The sequence below is a fragment of the Halyomorpha halys genome, unplaced genomic scaffold (assembly GCF_000696795.3).
Source record: "Halyomorpha halys isolate HHAL.00 unplaced genomic scaffold, Hhal_1.1 Scaffold2306.1, whole genome shotgun sequence".
NCBI classification, from domain to species: domain Eukaryota; kingdom Metazoa; phylum Arthropoda; class Insecta; order Hemiptera; family Pentatomidae; genus Halyomorpha; species Halyomorpha halys.
The window spans coordinates 93468-112478 of record NW_027107223.1 but is presented as its reverse complement, the minus strand read 5'-3'; the positions used below and the strand labels follow the sequence as shown (position 1 = coordinate 112478).

General features: G+C 29.0%; 1 protein-coding gene across 1 annotated transcript; it reads left to right on the top strand.

The window, feature by feature from the left end:
• Window positions 1-8780: 8780 nt before the first annotated feature.
• Window positions 8781-17870, top strand: ics (ras suppressor protein 1). The gene is made up of 8 exons (XM_014437130.3): window positions 8781-8968; window positions 10341-10391; window positions 10703-10823; window positions 11416-11534; window positions 13089-13171; window positions 16046-16160; window positions 16313-16445; window positions 17464-17870. The coding sequence occupies exons 1-8, from the start codon at window positions 8821-8823 to the stop codon at window positions 17555-17557; spliced, it is 864 nt and encodes a 287-aa protein (XP_014292616.1). The 5' UTR covers window positions 8781-8820; the 3' UTR covers window positions 17558-17870.
• Window positions 17871-19011: the final 1141 nt, after the last annotated feature.

Genomic DNA, 19011 nt, shown 5'->3' with positions numbered 1-19011 from the left:
CAATTGTAATCTAAGTAAAGTTTTTTTGAAGGAGTATGATGAAAGGGATAAGATGCCAGGCCTAGCGAAGCCAAAAAGGCAGGCTTTATTGGGCTCTGGAGGCATGTGGGGGACAACTCAGTCACCATACTTGCAATTTATAGTTGAGCAATTGTTTTTTTGTTTTCTTTTGTAATTACTAAAAGCATTATTTTCACCGTTTTAGGAAGCATTAAAGATAGTCATGTGAGTGGACAGACCAGATGTTTATTATATGCAGTGCTGCCGATTCCCCCGACCAAAAAATATCCGCTCAACGCCCTGTTTTCCTGTGACTGTATGCTTGTTACAGTCATGATTGTACTGTAACACTAGCTCTGGCATGATAGTTGATATTCAAAGTATTGTTGGTGAAACAACTGTCTCATGCAAGTAATGTAGCACTGGGTTTGGCGTGATTGTTAATAGTACAAGTAAGGTCAATGAAGCAACTGTCACTTTAACTATCACATGTATATGCCTTGACAGTGAACTGTCACAAAATATCGACATTTCCAAATGTAAAGACGATGGGCGAGAAAACATTGTTATTATATATTTGCCCAAAAACTTTTATCAGCCCCGGGTCTCAAAAACAGCCCAAGGCCTAAAAATTATGTTCATTTCATGGCTTAAAAATAAATCTACCCTGGTAGAGCACTAGCGCTCTGCATATAACGTAAATCCATTTTACCAGAAATCCCTGATCCCCAACAATTACCCACGAATCGGCAGCACTGATTATGTATTATAAACAGATGTAATAGATAATTAATTCAAATGCTAAACTGCTGTGTAATTATTTTCAGCATTTTTTATTGATGCATAAAATTTTTTTCATTATTGCAAATCTTTCCCTTACTTTATATATTAGTAAGTAAAAATGAAAATCAAGCGAATATAATGTGATTTTAGTGTTTCATTAATTCTTCAAAACAAAGAAAAGAAAAAAATCAAGAGGAGTTGATATTATATTAGTGTTATGAACACTGTTTTATATTAATGTATTTTATTTTATTTTTTTTTAACAACTTTCACTATTATTTCTTTATTTGTATCAAACTTTATATTTTAATGTTGTCCTTAATAGAAAATTCGTTTTTCAATGACTATTCTGAGAAAAAATTAGTTAAAAAATTGCAAGTTACAGTAACATTTTATAACAGTAAATACTCTGGGGAATCCTTACTATTCCTTCACATAGAAATGTATAATGAGATGTTGATAGTTGACTGTAGATTCAAATTAAAGAAGATAGTCGGGGACGCATTCAGTAAAAAGAACATAAATAAACAAAAAATTATTCATTCATGCCAACGTTTCGACCTGAGTTTCTGGTCTTCAGGTTTCAGCCTGGATCGCCTGCTAACCACCCTGATGCAGACCTGAAACTCAGGTCAAAACATCAGCATGACTAAATAATTTTTTGTTTATTTATGTTCTTTTTTCTGACCGCACCCCCAACCATCTTCTCCAATTAGAAATGTGGAAGTTTGAATAGAACAGAGACATAAGTTCAAATTTCTTGTGACCTAATAGATTTCCATTGTTAATGAAGCAAATTATTGGAAAAAGCATTTCCACTGAACTTCAATTCAGTTCATGTTTGCGATTAAATGAACGGTTTTACAGATAATTATATTACAGAAATCCTTCTTTACACTAACTACGGCTCCAGGGGCGTGGCCAAACCCTCCCACCACTCTTTGGCTTCATGTTTGCTTTGAAGGAGAGTAGGGTAGGGCTATGCCACCATTATACATCAGGGAAATAAAAAAATCAAAAATCACCGGTTACCCTCTCCATCATATTCCTTCCTCCAAGCCTGTCTTTCATATAATCACCAATAATTTTTTTTCATACTTTAGTAGTTTTTAGAATTTTAAAACTCTTTTCGATTGATTGTTATGGCCCTTTCAGACAAAAAATCTTATGAATTGTCTTTTTATTTGGTGGAATGAAAACTATTTTCTCTATATTTTTTTCTTCAAGTTTATATTTCTGCCAATTAATTCCATGCTTTTCATATTCCTTTTTGTCTAATTTCTTCTTTATGTTGTGTAATTAACATTTTTTAAATGAGTTTTTAAAAATACCCTTCAAAGAAGTTTAAAATATATTTCTAGTCAAACTTCATTCACTAATAATGATTGAAAGTATACTGTTAAATAAAGTAGTTTTAAGAATTATTAATTTGAATTATTGTAAACGGAGTTATAGAAGATAATTTCAAAGTAAGGAAAAAATATTAATGGAAATAAGCTTATGGTTATAAGACACCTAAACAAAAAAAAATCATATTAGCACTGCCGTATTTCTTATATCATCTCATAGTTGTACCGATTATATGTGCATATTTGGTACTTGAAGAATGGTTTGTAGTGCCTCTCTATGTTTGTATTATCAAATTATTCATAAATTAGTGTCAGAAGGCCTAAAGACAAATATATATATATATAAATGTATACATATGTAATTTTAGTACTGTAAGGCTCTCTGTTGATTTTTTTGTTTAGTTTTAAGCAAATTGCCTTTGTGAACATTGTTCAGTTAATGTTCTATCTAGAGATGGGTGATCTAATTTTGTTCCAATTACTGATTCCAGCCAGTAATTAATGGCGCAATAAAAAAGAGCAGTAGCGAGTAATGACAAATCCCGAACACTCCTTGTCATAAATGTTTGTTGAATAGTGAGCTATGGACTACAGATAATTTAATAATTAAAAATGGAGGATTTGCCCGTCTCTAATTATATCATTTACCAAAAACAGTTATGAAAAGTTGTCACTTTGATCCCAGCCTATTATCAGTTGGCATCATAATAATCGTTGATACATAATTGCTCGATATATAAGTTTTGATGTGTATATTATATCTACTATTATTTCTTTTAACTATTGAATAACGTTAGTCTTCCATGTTTAACAATATATTATAAATGCAATAAGTTAACAATCAGCATTATGACATGTATAAAATGTTTTGGTCTTTTAATTATTATTTTTACAGTATCTGTTTATTTATTTTTAAAAACTTGATAATACTGTAAAGGAGTGAAATATGTCGCAGTTTACATCGGGAATTTTATAATTGTTAAGGTTAATTTTTTTAAAGTAAAAAAATAATAACTTGTTTTATTATGAGCTAATTAGTTTAAGATATGATTTATTTTTATTAAGTTATATATGAGGTGTTGCATTCCAAAAACAGCCAAGTTTATTGTCAAATTTTTAATTTGTTTAATTAATAGTGTTCGTTCTAGATTATTATGAGTTAAAAGTTTTTTTTTCCCCAAAAAATTGTTTTAGAACATGTGATTCAACTGCTTTGGGAAGAAAATTGTCTGTTTTTTTGGTTTTTTTTTTTTTTTCTTAAGTTTTCCACTGAAGACTTGAACCACCTTAGAGTGGAATTATGAAGATTTATTTCCTGGGATCTTCCAGAAAGAAATAAGTATCGACAGACTAAAGGTGGGATTTGAGGACTCTGGGGCCCTCACCCGGACACCAGGATATCATATCCTCAGAAATTCTTTTATTTTGTGATAATCCATTAAAAATGAACCTTGCTGGTTTTGAATTAGAATGCTTCATATTTAACTGCAACTATTATTATTATTATTTTTACTCTATGAAAAGTAAAATATTCCAAGTCCCACAGAGATATTGGTAAGTATTTTTTAAATTTATGCAGGAAAACTCTCTTGTCCGGCATTACTGGCTCCAACAGTGCGTCTGATAACTGCAATTATTAATTAACCATAATATTTATAGCATTGAAAAGTTTGTTTTGTAGTTAAAGGTATTGAATGCCATCAGAAAAAATTAAATTATTTCAAATATACACTCTGCTGCCAGTCAAAAGTTTAGGACCACCAAGTTCTTATGTTCAAAAACTGCCTATTATCATGCTTGCACATTTCCTTAATTATATATATTTTTATGGTTTTATCTATATTTACAGTTCTTGTATGTTTTAAATAAGGTTATATACTGAGTTTTTTCTCAATTCTTTTTAGTGTTATCAATTATTTAGGTCAAATTATGAAAAAGTAAATAAATATTATAGTAGTGTTCTGAGTTCTATTTTCACCTGGGTCAGTTAATATTTATTTTGAGGTGATCTTCTAAAATGAATTATGGCACTCCCGTTCTTAGGGTTTAGCAGAAAGTACTACTAACTTTATCAACATCTTCAACTGCTACAGATTTCATTGGATTAAATATTGCTACTATTATGTCTTACTACTGCTCTATCGATATATATATATTAAAAATTTATTATTTTCATTGTATCCCTTTGAAGCCTAAGGTCAATATAATGCCGGACTAGAGAAATAGTTTACATATAGAGTTAAGTAAGTTTTAACTTGAGTTTTGTCTTAATTACTTTTATTTTTATACATAATCTAATTTGCTATATTATATTATTAAACTAACTTCTTCTTATAAATTGATCTTGCACACAAGAGGGATAATTATCTAATATAAAAATTTGTTTTCTTTATCCATTAGAAGAAATTGATAGTTGAGAGAACACTGCTGTTGTTATTTTATTTATTTATTTATTTTTATAATGATCATTGCACGATACTTAAAACATAGAGATAAAAATTGTGTATTATGATTTATGATTAAAGTGCTTTGCTTAAAGCTATAAATAAATGTATCTATTTGTAAAATACGTTCATGGCATTTATTTTAATCAAAATAGGGAATGAACATAAATGCTGGCCTCTGTGATAATGTTTAATTTATAAATATAAGCATTTAAATATTTTGTAAATATGTGATGTGTATATGCTACATATAGGCGCATATACTCAAAACATTCCATTAATTTATTCATGTTTTGTTTGACTAAACCCATGCTATGAACCAAATAAAATTAATTTTACGTTTTAATTATTTATAATATAGACTATGCTTATGCTCACTACATGACTGAGCTATGGAAATCTTTAATGTTAAGTGTAAAAATAAATTAACAATATTGCATTGAGCCATATAACTTGGCTGGAGTTTCAAATCCAAATAATATAACAACTACAGTAGTCTTACATAGTTTTCTTATTTTAAATATATTTTTCCCATTAAATAGCTTCTTCTCATTGCATTGATTATTGTTCCTTTTAAATTTTAATTCAAGGGTTTCCAACTTGTAATGGCTCTGGAACCAAATTAAAAAAAACTCATTGCATTATGATTATGGGCTTTTCTTAATATCAATGTAATCAGTATAATAGCCAATCAATGTTCATAAAATTCTGCTTGTAGAACAGAAGTTCCATTGTGCATATTTTAGTCATGATGTATTATCCTTAACTTTCCTAATATTTTTTCTAAAATATTTTGTTCATTGGTCACAAAATGAAGATTAGCTGCCCCCAGTTGGAAACCTCTGTTTCAAATGTTTCACTGGCTACTTTTAGTTTATTTGTTTATTTTGGAAGTTAGTTAAATACCTTAGTAAGTAATTTAGTTCAATTCTTTTGAAGAGTACTATAGTATGTTCTACAAGATGAGAAAAATATCTGAAATGCCAGTTGGACGGCATTCTCTCTTAAAAGAGCTTCCTTAGCTTTTGCCTTATTTGATGGTGAAAGCTGTGAAGCTTCTTCAAAGAGAGATACTGCTAAACCTGCAGCTCACATGTTTTTGTTTATTCGATTTCTCTTGTCTTATGGAATGGGACTATAGGAAAAAAAAATTACAAACATGTTTTGGGTTTTTAGGAATTATATTTTTTCATTATTAATTTTCCTTGGAAAAATGCTGTAGATATTGAAGGTTTTAATTGACATTTTCTATTAACCCTTACTGTCCTAAATAAACTAGATGAAAATTATTATTATTTTAGAGAATCTTTTCTATGGACACTGTTAGCTGAACCAGCCAGTGCATTCTGTGTAAAAATATTTGTTTATCAAATTTTCATTGGTTTTCAACATAATTATCAAAGTTGTTATCTATTTTAAAAATTAATTGCTGATCTTGCTATCTGAATTAATTTATTCAAATAAAAAAATAATTGTACTATTTGTTAATTAACAAAATTATACTCATACAAGTCATCCATGGTCAACTATCTCTTATAATTAGTAACAAATACATATAAAAACATCAATTTCTTCTGACTCATCCTTTTTATAACAGTGTATTGTGTAACTACTTAAACAGCAGATCAAGGAATTCAATAAGTGTTTCTAGGGTTTGCCAATGCACCTTAAAAGTACATTTATTTCTTGTACAAAAATTAATCTATTCAAGATCCTGATAAGCCTATATAAGAGTTCTCACCTATGAGACAGAAGCATGGATAACCACCAAGTCCTTGGAAAATAGGTTCATAATATTAAGAGATAAAGGCATCTGGGGAAACCATGATATTTTGGATGTACTAGGTATGATTAGTCTAATTTAAGAGGTGAGGTAATCCTCCTAATAAATCCTGACAAGATGAGGATTCTACTCCCTAAGGTATTCTCTTACGGTAGTTTGTGGAAAGGCAAGTTAGAAAGATACTCGCCTTAGATTCTTCAAGGTACGGATACGTCTCATTAGAATGAATTCGCCAATAGTCGAGAGGGTGGCCGGTTTTTTAGGAGTTGTAAAAACTGACCAAAGGACAAGAACGGTAGAGCAATCTTAGCTCTCCGTTACGTAAGTATAAATTTAAGAAAAGGGAGGTAACGGATGGTTACAGCGTGGGATTAATACACCTCCACTCCAATGGAAGAGTACACTAATACCCGTCAAATGAAATTGAGATTAGTAGCTATCTAACGAATTATTTTTCCGATCTCTCTAAAACAGAATATGAATCGATAAGTTGCATTACGTATTGGTTACAAAGGAGTTAAATGGTGAGGTTTGGGGCCCTTCTTGTTTGTTTATTCGGAAATTAAGGCGTAAAACCTAGCGGTCATCAACGCCAATATTTTATTCATGTATACACTTAGTGCCACCCCGCAGGAAGAAGGGATGGGGATATTGAATATCAAAGGAGAGGAGACGGAAAGCGAGTATATTGGGGTTATTCAACCCACTAGGAATGCAAAGGCGGGTGAAAGGCACGGACTTTTAGAAGCTAATTTAAAGTGGATCAATATATTTGTTTCGTTAATTTAAATAATACACTTATTAGTACAATAGTATTTTACATGGTTTTAAAATAAAAATATTAACATAACTTCACACAATATTTCTGACAATCATATGGAACGCTTTCTGGAGAGTAGTTATGGAAGTGGTACATAGTTCTCTCCCTCCATCAATGATATCGTCCCTACATGTTTGAAGATATGGAAACAATTCAATTTATCAAGCTTGAAAGAATGTTGTACAGCACATGTTAAGTGAGCGAGAAGAATGGGACAGCCCAGAACAAGTTGTATGGATGATATAGAAAAACATACTAGATCCTTTATGGACAATAGAAATTGGACTACTGATGCATGAAACAATCATCTTGAGAAGACCCAATCTCACAAAGCAGGTTGTTGTGCTAGTTATGATGTCGTAAGGATTTGAGAAGTTTTAGTAGTTGTTATCACCACACTACAGCATCTAAATTTTGACAAATCCTTGTAGATTACTGTTTGTATAAGACAGTTTTCGAATAGTGTAACCTCTCTTTTGCGATTTTTTTTTATTTCAACTGATTCACTTCTACAGTTATGTTATATAACAAATTATCTCTTACATCCTGAAAGAATGAACTTTGATCCTTTAGTCGGATCTGAAGAGGAGGAGTGAAGAGTGAGCCAAATGTGAAGTAGAATTTTTAAATTGGTAATAGTTGTGATTTATTTCTTTGTTTATGGAATAAATTATTATCTTTATTTTAAAGAACTAAATAGTTTAATTTCTGGCCGATTCCCTAACTTACAGCAATAAGAATTAAATTTACAAGAAGCGAGTCGAGTTACAAGACAAGATTCAACATACTACAGCACTACTACCAAGCCCACCCTGGGACTTCATCTTCTATATGTTTGACCCGTTCAGTGATTGAACCTGAATACTGGTCATGAAAACTTTTTTTGTATCTAGTACTGTACACGAGAATATGGTTTTGTTGTAGAAATGTTTGTTGTTTTTATTTGTTCTTTATTCAATGAAATTTATGACAGTATTTAACAAGTAAATGTGTAAAGCTTTAATAAGATGAAAGATTTGAGGGGATATAATCTATTGGTAGCTTTCCAACAAACTTTTTACGTTATAAGAATATCTCGAGGCCATTTTCTTTTCAGGTGCCTCGGAGGATTTATCTGGAGTAGACAAGTAAGCAAGGTCAGAAAATAGTGGTATTGAGTGGTTAGAGTTTATCATGGGAGGATAGATGCATTGTTTGGGCTACATAGGGAGCATTTACGTCTTTATGGATGATTTTATTTTCCAAGTAAGGAGAATTGAGGATTGGAAATGTTTATGTTAATCTCCTTAATAATTCTAGTTTCTTCATTTTTATTGTAAAGAGTATGTCAGAATATATGCAAATAGTCGTTAATCTATGACAAAAATATTTTTAGATAATTTCATAAAAACGTTTTAATTTAGGAGAAATTGTACATCTCCTGGGAGTTTTAAGTACTTGTTGTTTAAGGGATGATCTACCTCTTATGAAGTAGTGAATTTATATAACTCTTTTGAAGGTACTAACTGTTTTAAATAATAGCGCATAATTTTTTCATTTGATTTTATTAAATAAAGTCTGACATTGTCTTTAATTTAACAAATCTGTTTGAATATTTTATTTATAATCAGTAAGGCAGTAGCTAACGATAAGCGATAAGCGATGGAAAGAGCACCAGTGTCTTGTTTACCAACAAACTCGAAGATGTCGAAGGCGAAGAAGGTTTTAGACGATGCTCGTGAAATTCAGAACCCCGAGCTAGATCTCTGTGATAAGGGAATTGTGACATTTGAAGAATTACCGGGCCTATGTAAGTAAATGTGAACCAACTGCTTATGATTTCCTAATATGGTAAAGAAAAGAAAGGTGGGAGTCGTAACCTTTAAAAATGATTCACACCACTGTTTGTTTATATCAAAGATTTGTTTATATCCAGTATAAATATTTTATTTTAGCCGTCAATTCTTATTTTATTTTATGTGGTTTAAAATATTATAACTCTAATTCCTTACAATACTTTTTCAAATGTTGATATATTTTGTAAATATATTTGTGTTTTTTTATTTCATATTCCTATGTGACTTAGTTTATATTTACCATCCATTTTTTAAATATATCTTTATACAACTTTAAAGCTTTAAACCAATTTAAATCTCTTAACATTATATGTTTGACCACACCCTTCCTGTGATAGTGGGCAGTATTCATGAATTTTATATAGTTTTTTTCTTTTCATTTGTATATCAAATTTAAGTTTAATTTTTAAAAACACTTTTAATGAAATCATCGTCTTGGTTTGTATTTAGTACCTTTATATGTAATTAGAGACTAGTTTCTGTTTAAATTAAGTTAAAGTAAATTAAATTAAGTTTCTTATAAATTTGTGTTTACTTACTTTAATATTTACTGCATAATATAGCTCTTGAATTAAAAAAAAAAATACATTCTTAAATGCTATTTAATTATTTTTTTGGGTCAAAACATAAATCTGTACTTGACAATTATATTAAAATCCTCAGTCATTGACGTACCTTGGTAATTAAATACTTTAATTAATTTTTTGTCAATGCGTATTGCTTAGAAGAAATTATTGAGAATCAATTAGATATTGTTTAAGAAATATATATAACCTTGATCTGTTTTGTTTATTTTCACACATCATTTTTATTTTATTCAGTTTTTCTTTAGCTACCTAATTGTCAAATATTTTCCACGGGGGACTCCCCCTTTGTACCAAGTCAGGAGTGGGGGGTGGGCCGATTCAATTTCCGGCTTACTGGCCCACAGAAATCTCTGAGTTGGAAACCACTGATATATACAGATTAGTTCCTATACTGGATTTATGTTATAGAGGAGAATAATATGTTTACTTATACTTATTGCTAACCTGAAAGAAAAGTGACATTATTAAAAAAATTGCTATAAAATATATTGAAATAGGATAAAACTTCTTTTAAATTTCAATTAATTATTTACTAACATAATTACTTTTCTATAAGTTAAAAAAAAATTATTCTGTTTATTACTAAAGTTATAAGTAAAATATATATTTATATTTACCATTATAATCAATTATATATATATTATATTTAATATATAAACTATCTTAAACAGTTTCTGTAAAGGTTTTCAATTATTTATTCATATATATGTATATATATTTTTGTTTTTCTTTATTGCAGTTAACATGATAAATATTACAAGGCTGACACTTAGCCACAATAAAATACGCAGTAAGTTTTTGCTAATATTTCTTATTATTTTTATTTCTTTGATTTGTGCAGATTGCTTTTAATTTAATATCAAAAGCTAATTTATTTATTAATATTCATATTTAATTTTATTTGATAATTTGGTGATGATTAGTTCTGGTGTTTTTACCTTTATTCCTCATTTGATCCCAATAATGCTGGATAAGGGATAATTTTATGTTGATTGGTATATTTTTTTATTGTTATATTTAACTGATAAATATTTATAAATAAGTTAATATTATTCTTTATTTTATAAATAAATTTTTAAAAATTAAAATTTTTTTTTTCAGATGTTCCTGCGGGTTTAGCCAACTTGGTGAACTTGGAAATATTGAATCTTTTTAATAATTACCTTGAAGATTTGCCCATGTCAATATCTTCTATGCCAAAATTGAGGATTTTAAATCTTGGGTATGTATGCTTCTATTCATATCATAATGAGGTGTATATAGTTGACCGTAGATTATGGATTGGAATTATGGATTATGGAAAGGTAACCTTTGCTGACCACACCCCCAGACCATCTTCTCCAATCAATCATATCATACTTCATTCATCATGTCAAGTACTATTTTTAGAAAAACTGTAATCAGAGATCAATTTACATGTATATTAAAAAAAACTTTACATGCTTCAAAGTTCATCTTAAATAAAAGATCACTCTTGTTAGATCAAACATACTAGTCACTAAAATTATCAAAATTTAAGTATGATCAGTACTAGTTGTTTTCAAAAAAGAAAATTTATTTTTGTTTTTACGACCTTCAAAATATGGAAGGCAGAACTGGGCAAAAATTAGTTAATAATAAAACTATAACTAAATTATAAAGTATAAATTTTTAGTTATGAATGGTTCACTGTTTAATACTGAACAATCACTAGTTTGTCATAGTTTTATTTATAATTTTATTTTGTTCCTAATGGAAGATTCTCACTATAGTATAAACCTAATTATTTTTTTTTTTTTAGCATTTAATAAAGAGTATTATTTCTTGTATTTCAGTATGAATCGGCTCAATTCTCTGCCTAGGGGCTTCGGTGCATGCCCAGCTCTCGAAGTACTTGATCTTACCTATAATAATCTACACGAAGGCAGTCTTCCAAATAATTTTTTTATGTTAGGTAGCTATAATTTACTTTAAAATTAATACAAACTTAAACCTAAAACAATGTTACATAGATTTATCCATATTTTTTGTATCATGTTAATATTCCCCCCCCCCCTTATATTTTATTTATTTATCAGTTACTGATTTGATCATATCTTAAGATGTTGATTGCCTCTGTAGTTATTAGTAACTGATTTGATTATATCTTGAAGTAGTTCTTTTCTCTTTAGTTTTTAGCTAGCATCACAGATTAAAAAAATAATTGAGAAGCTTTTTATTTATCAGGTCTGATTGTTTCCTCTTGGGCTCAGACTTACATCATACATACCTTACTTCACTGATATTGTGCCAAATGAATGTATGTACAGGTTAGGAGTTAGCCATATTGGGCTAGTGTCATACTTTAGCTATGGAATATTATTTGACTCGATTTGTATGTATCTAATTTAACTTTCTGTTATCCAATGTTTTTGTTGGTCGTCATGGCTTATATTAATTTGTATGAATGTATCAGGAAGACGTGACATTAGAATAAAGAGTAAAAACAAATGTTGGTCAACATGTATGTAAATTTCTCCATTTTAATAATAATATTATTTTTACACCCGGACCAAATTCCTTTCATCAATATTATTTTTGCACTTTTTTAACATATGGCATTTAAAAATATTAATGTATTCAATCAATGTATTGATTGGTGCTGTTGTACTATAAAAAAAATGAAAACTAAGTTATTTTCAAAGTTAATGATATTATTTATGTGATGGAAGATCAATTTGTGATTAAAAGCATCATTATTGGTATCTGTTTAATTTAATTAGAATGCATATGAAGACTACAGAAGAACGGTTAAATAGCTTTTCTCCCGAAAATGAGGTGATAATTAATTATTATAGATTTTTTTCATCTTAGCTTAAAACTGTGTTGGAATAAAGTGTATAAGGGAAGGCTTGCTGGAAGCTGAACTGTGGTAAAACGGTTCAACTTTCCGATACCTCCAAATAAAATGAACATAAAAATGAAATAATCACATTACTTAAAATTTTATTATATTTCATTTGTATTAGTACCAACATGTACTTACTTAATTTAATACTTTTACTTATTTTATTGGAGTACTTCTAATTATTTTTGTTGATTTACCTTAAATTATGCTACTAATGAGAATAATGGTACAATTTTAAGACAACAGAGGAAGAATGGCTTAAATCAGCTTTTACAATTTTTCAGAAAACTAAATTTTCTAAAACAAAGTCCTAATATATGTTGTTAAAATTCTTTTTTTGTGATGAAATAATTTTGAAATAGTGCAGAATGCATATAAGCCTTTAAAAAAGTGAAAAAAATTATCTTAGACCATGAAAATGGAGCTGGAATGGAAAATGCCAGTGTAGACAAAAATTAAGTTGAAATTGTTTATTTGAATTTTGAATTAGGGCATAATGTATATGACATTAGAACAAAGGTCTAAAATTAATATATTAACTAATAAATCACTAATTAATTTAGATTAACTAATAGTAGTTGCATTTTAAATTATTTCATTTTAATTATATTTATTTTACAGAAACCTTGAGAGCACTTTATCTGGGAGATAATGATTTCGAAATACTTCCTCCTGAAATTGGACAGTTAAAAAATCTGCAAATAGTATGTAAATATTTTAATTACGATATTACATATGTTTTTCTTTAATAAAGACAGAGAAAGGTTAGGTTTTTTTTTAATTCTGGTAAAGTCACGAAGAAATCAGAAAACTGCTGCAGTCAGATAATTCAAATTCACAATTCTTACAAAAAATTAATAAAAAAAGATAATGAAGTGTATATGGCGGTATATCTTCCTTACCATTTCTATTAGGTACGTGTTTATCCATATATCCATATTTCAATATTTTATGGTTAATGATTGATCGTTTGAGAAAAAAATCAATATGGGACAAGACATTTTGAAATATAGTTGAGTCCAGAAAAATACATTAGACTATAATTTATCTAAAGTAAGGGATAGAATTTGATAAAATTAACTCTTGTTCCATTTTTACCTGACTAGGGAAAAGCAAAAGGAGGATAATGTGTTTAGGGGTGTCACATAACCTCCTCATGTAGGCAAGGTTTTGAGTGAACTATACTAATTTTTAAATTTGATTTCTCAGGTTACTTAGTAATATCCCATGAGTGTTTTAAAACAATTTGAGCATGAAATATTGAAAAATTATTTTATTATACTTCATAACCTCCTTAAATGGAAGGGCTGCCAATGGTCCTTGTGAGAATCAATTGCATCCTGCAGTATCTATTCACGTTTTTATTTTAGGACCTTGTGCATGGTCAATATTCTTAATATATTGACTGTTTTAGGGGTATTCATGATCTTTGGTTTAACATTTTAAAGCGTGTTAAATGGAAAAACTCATGTTAAATCGAAAAAATTGCCTTCTTTTACCGTGGTAAAACGAAATAACATTTAACATGGCTGAGAGTCTGTTACTTGGTCTGTTAAATGGAGAATGACGTCACACAATAGACCAGTTGAGATCGCCGCCATTTTTGTTGTGACAGGTCAGTTCTTTCGTGTGTTTGTGGTATTCATATCCCTGTTATTAAACCAGAATGGATAATTTTAATGATACATTTGAGAAAAAAAAAACAATATAATTTCATTCTACTATCTGAAAATTTGTAAACGCTCGCCAGATAAAAATCTCACTATATGAACCATGTATTTATTCTTAGGGGACATATGTCCCAGAATAAAGTTATTTTTTCATTTCATTTCATTTCATAAGCTAAACTTTCACACAAATTCCACTTTTCACTCACTCTAGGCATGTTGTAATTAATTACTTAAATCAAAACTGAAGTAAACAATAACATGAGGGTCTGGAAGGAAGGTTATAAACATAAAGGCTTACACAACAAGTTGCTGAGAAAATCCGCTAGGGCTCTTATGCATTTAACGTTTAACATGACTTTAAATAGGGCTGCTCACAATCTTATAGTTATAACATTTAACATTTAACACAACATCATGAATACACCTATTGTAGCAACCATACAGACACATCTGATATAGCTGTAAGTACCTCGTTCTACAATATTGGTCGTGTAAAGTGGGCTTTATGTTGATATTGGGTTGTAAAATAAGTTTGTAGCATTTTTTACTGGTAATTTCAATAATAACCTCAGATTCTTATAAATATTTTAAATTAATTATATATGACCTATTTTGATCTATTACATGTTGCCATCTTTCAGGTAATGTTTTAATTTCGTCCTCCCAGAACTCCTTAGATTTTTGTGCAATGAACTCCTCTATGTGTGTTTTGCATTCCTTGAGCGATTTTAAGTGTTTACCATTAAGAGACTTTTGAAGGGCCCTAAATAAGTGAAAATCTGTCGGGGCAAGGTCTGGTGAATAGGGTGGGTGTTGGATCACATCTCAGCCAAATTCCAATTATTTCTACCAAGTCTGCAAAGACACGTGAGGGCGGGTGTTATCGTGATTGAAAACTTTGCCTTTTTGATTTGCCAATGCTGGAAGCTTTTGCTCACCTGCAGCCTTTAATTGTTCAACTGGGCACAGTTCTGCGGTATTCCGTGTCGTAGTGTGAGGGTTGTCATTGACCAATGCTTGAATTTTGTCATCATCAACAGTTGAAGGACGACCCGAGAGCGCTTTGCATCTTTCAAGGCAAAATTTCCAGTGAACTGAGCAAAACCATTTACGGATGGTGCTTTCTCCTAAGGCATCATCGCCATACACACTGAAAATTTTGTTAACCGTCTGTGCAGTGGATTTTCTGTTTCGGAAATAAAAAATCATTAAATGATGAAAATGAATTTTTTTCTCTTCCATTTTGAGCAAGCAAAATACCACTTAAAGATAAGGAATCTTGGTTGAAACTGATGCATAAAAGCACCTTAACTAATCCTCTTTTAGAATATAAACATTATTGCCCAAGTAAATATGATTTTCTGAACACAGAAAGGATTAAATTGAAATATTGAAAATCGCTACAAACTTATTTTACAACCCAATATAATGAAGTCAATGACAGTTGTTTCATTAACTTATGATGATTCCGAACAATCTTAAGGTTTTATTGCCAATCTTAGCCCTGGATTTGACATAAATTGGACATTAAGTATTTAAGGGGATATAATTTTTTTTTTTTATTTTCTGCTTTATTAAAAAAAAGGTATAATTATTAATTTTTAACTTATTGGGTTTTTATTTTTATATTGTTATAAGTCGTTAGAAAACAGAACTTATCTATTTCATTACAGAGATCATACATTTATTTTTATTTTTTTAATTTTTTTTTTATTTTTATGAACTTGTCATAAAAATAATTGATAAAACTTTTTATCTCATTGGAGAACTAGTTTTTCTCAGTTGGCATTATTTTTATTTGTTATGAGGAATTTTATCTAATGATAATAAATTATAAGTTGTAGTATAACAATAATACAGTAAATATATATATTATAAATATAGTATAATATAACTTAAATTTTACAGCTTGTTCTTAGGGATAACGAGCTGATAGAATTACCAAAGGAATTAAGTGAACTTACTCGGCTCAGGGAGCTGCACCTTCAAGCTAATCGCCTCACACTCCTTCCTCCAGAACTAGGTATTATTTTATTATTAGTAACTATGCTAGGAAAATTGATGACAATTTTTTTTTTTTTTAAATAATTAATAATATTGCATAGTGACTGTTTTATAATGTTCTTCTAATCAGTTTTATGAATTCCATAATCATAAGTTGTATTTTTGTTTTAGGTAATCTGGATTTCACTTCTGATAAGTCGGAGGTGAAACTTCATTTAAACCCTTGGGTCGCACCAATCAGTGATCAGCTTCAAGGTGGTATTGTCAGGATAATGGAATATATCAGGTCGGATACTTATAAATTGTAAGTATATCGAGTAAATTGTTTATTGTTCTACTTACAACTTCCTTTTGTATTTGGTAATCATAATATTTTTAAAAATTACTGTTACTCCTAACTCTCCATGTATCATTGTAGCATTGGCTGTGGCAGAAAAAATATCTTGGTTAATTTATTATTCATTTTTATCCTCCATGAATTGACCTTAGGTTAAGCAGGGTCTGCTTGGTCCTACATTCAGCCTATATAATAAATAGGTCTCTCTTATTTCTTTCTGTTAGGAAGGATTTTTGTGGTACAGTTTTTGGTGAAAACACTTTTTTTTTATTGAAAACTTGTTTCTATTTGTTTTTGTTGTTATTGACACTTTTATTATTACATAGTTATTTATAAATTAAACAGTATTTCAAAATTTACTGAGCACCACGTCCCTTAAAATTATGATAACTTACCTCTTTAAAAGCATTATGTAATGAATAAAAAGAGGTTTGCTGTAGCAAAAGTTTTAACAATCATCAAACTTGGAATAGAAAAAACGTAACCCGCTTGCATTATAAAATAAACAGTACTTGAAGAGTTAAAACTACATTGTTCTTGTTGGAAGGTTTGATTAGGTATATGTAATTTACCTGGTACACTGGTGTGCTCCCTAAAAAAATTCTTAGATCCACTACCGACCACAATGTCCCTTAAAATTATGATAACTTACCTCTTTAAAGATAATAAGTTATAAATATTAAGAAGTTATCTATAGCAAAAGTTTTAACAATCATCAAACTTGGAATAGAAAAAACGTAACCCGCTTGCACCTGCCAGTTTGATATTAGTCAAAAATTGTATTGTAACAAATAGATGGTTTTTCATCTTAATAATAAATTAATTAATTAAAACGTATGGGTCAATAGCTGTACCATTTTTTTTTTCCCCCGAGCCCTTTAGGATTTTTTGAGAAATTACGTACAACTGGATATTAAACACCTCCCTCACACAATACATTTTCTTTTATTTATATCTAAAATAATTTAATTTATATCTTTTCCAGCTTATACAAGAGACAAGTATCTTTGAAGGCGCCTCCTCCACCTAAAACTGTTGATAAAAGTAAGAAATTGTCAAGACAAAGAAACGCTAGTTAAAAACGAAATAGGTTATTTAACCTTACCTTAAACGTTACTGCCATCTTATCTCATCGTCTTCTTTGTACTTAGGTTTTTCTAATTTTAATAATGATAACTTCCTAAATATTAAAGTTATCATATTTGCTAATACATTATGTAAATGTGCCTTATAATTATTGTTGCCTTGTGTATACTTAATTTAATAATTTTTAATAACTTATGTAAATGTTTAAATATGTTATTTTTATAATATTTAATACTATTTTATTTAATTGTTATAGTTTAAAAATTTATTTTATATTTTAATCAAGTAATATGACTTATTTACTGGTGCCCTAATTGCTAGATCCTGTAATAATAATTTAATATGTATTATATTGCATAGGATGAAATCATTTATTACAAAAATTGTCTCTCTATGCATTTATTTTATTTCAACTGAGTATTATTTGTTTACTTAAATTGTTAAATCAAAATTGTTTTATTTTATAATAAATTATTTAAAAGTAACTTTGGTTATTAATTTCAAATTCTTGATTATAAAAAGGTTCACTTGTATATTTTTTATAATGGGCTCATTTTTAAAAATATTTTGTATGATTTTAGTTTTAAGTCCCTAATGCCTGCATAATAATTTCATGCAGCCAATTATTTACAACAGCTAAGTTGTAAGTTTGAGCTTTTAGAATATGGGTTTTTATGCCTTAGTTATACATTGGTATATTTCTTTACCTAAGAAAAACTCTTTCTAGAACATTTATTTTCTAACTTTTAATAAGACTATTTTTAAACACTTATGTGTACACCTTTTTGCATATTACCAATTGGTTAATTTAAGAGGCAGCATTGTTCATTTAAAAATTTAATTAGTCAGTACCTTATTTATAAAATAAATTCCTGAAAAACCATTTGTGTTCAATTTATGAGATTTTAATTGGTGACTGTAGATTCAATATGTGGAGAAGATGGTTGGGAGTGTGGTCAGTAATGATACACAAGTAAGTAAAAATATTTATTGTGGTTATGTTTTGGTCTGGATTTCAGGGATAACAACCATAGAAAAATTTGTAAATATTTATATATAAAACAACAACAAACAAAGATTCAGTACAACAAGAAATTTAAGTAGATAGCTGATGATATTACAAGAAGATAAATTATAATATTACAAAGGCGAGAATTATCTTACAAAAATTGAAAATATGAAGAAAAAAAATGAAATTAACATAATTAATCATTAGTATTCTTGGATACTTCATAAACTATTATCAATTTATTAATCCATTAAGCTTATGTTATAATGAACAGAATTGCAATTATAGTTACTGTGAACTATATTGGTACAGAGCTGAGACTAGACAGAGGGTGAAGTACAATGTTCAAACATGCATATAAATTTAGGATTCAGAGTCAAAGTAGTGGGAATATTCTATGAATACTTTTATATGAACAATATCTCTGTTCTTTCACTA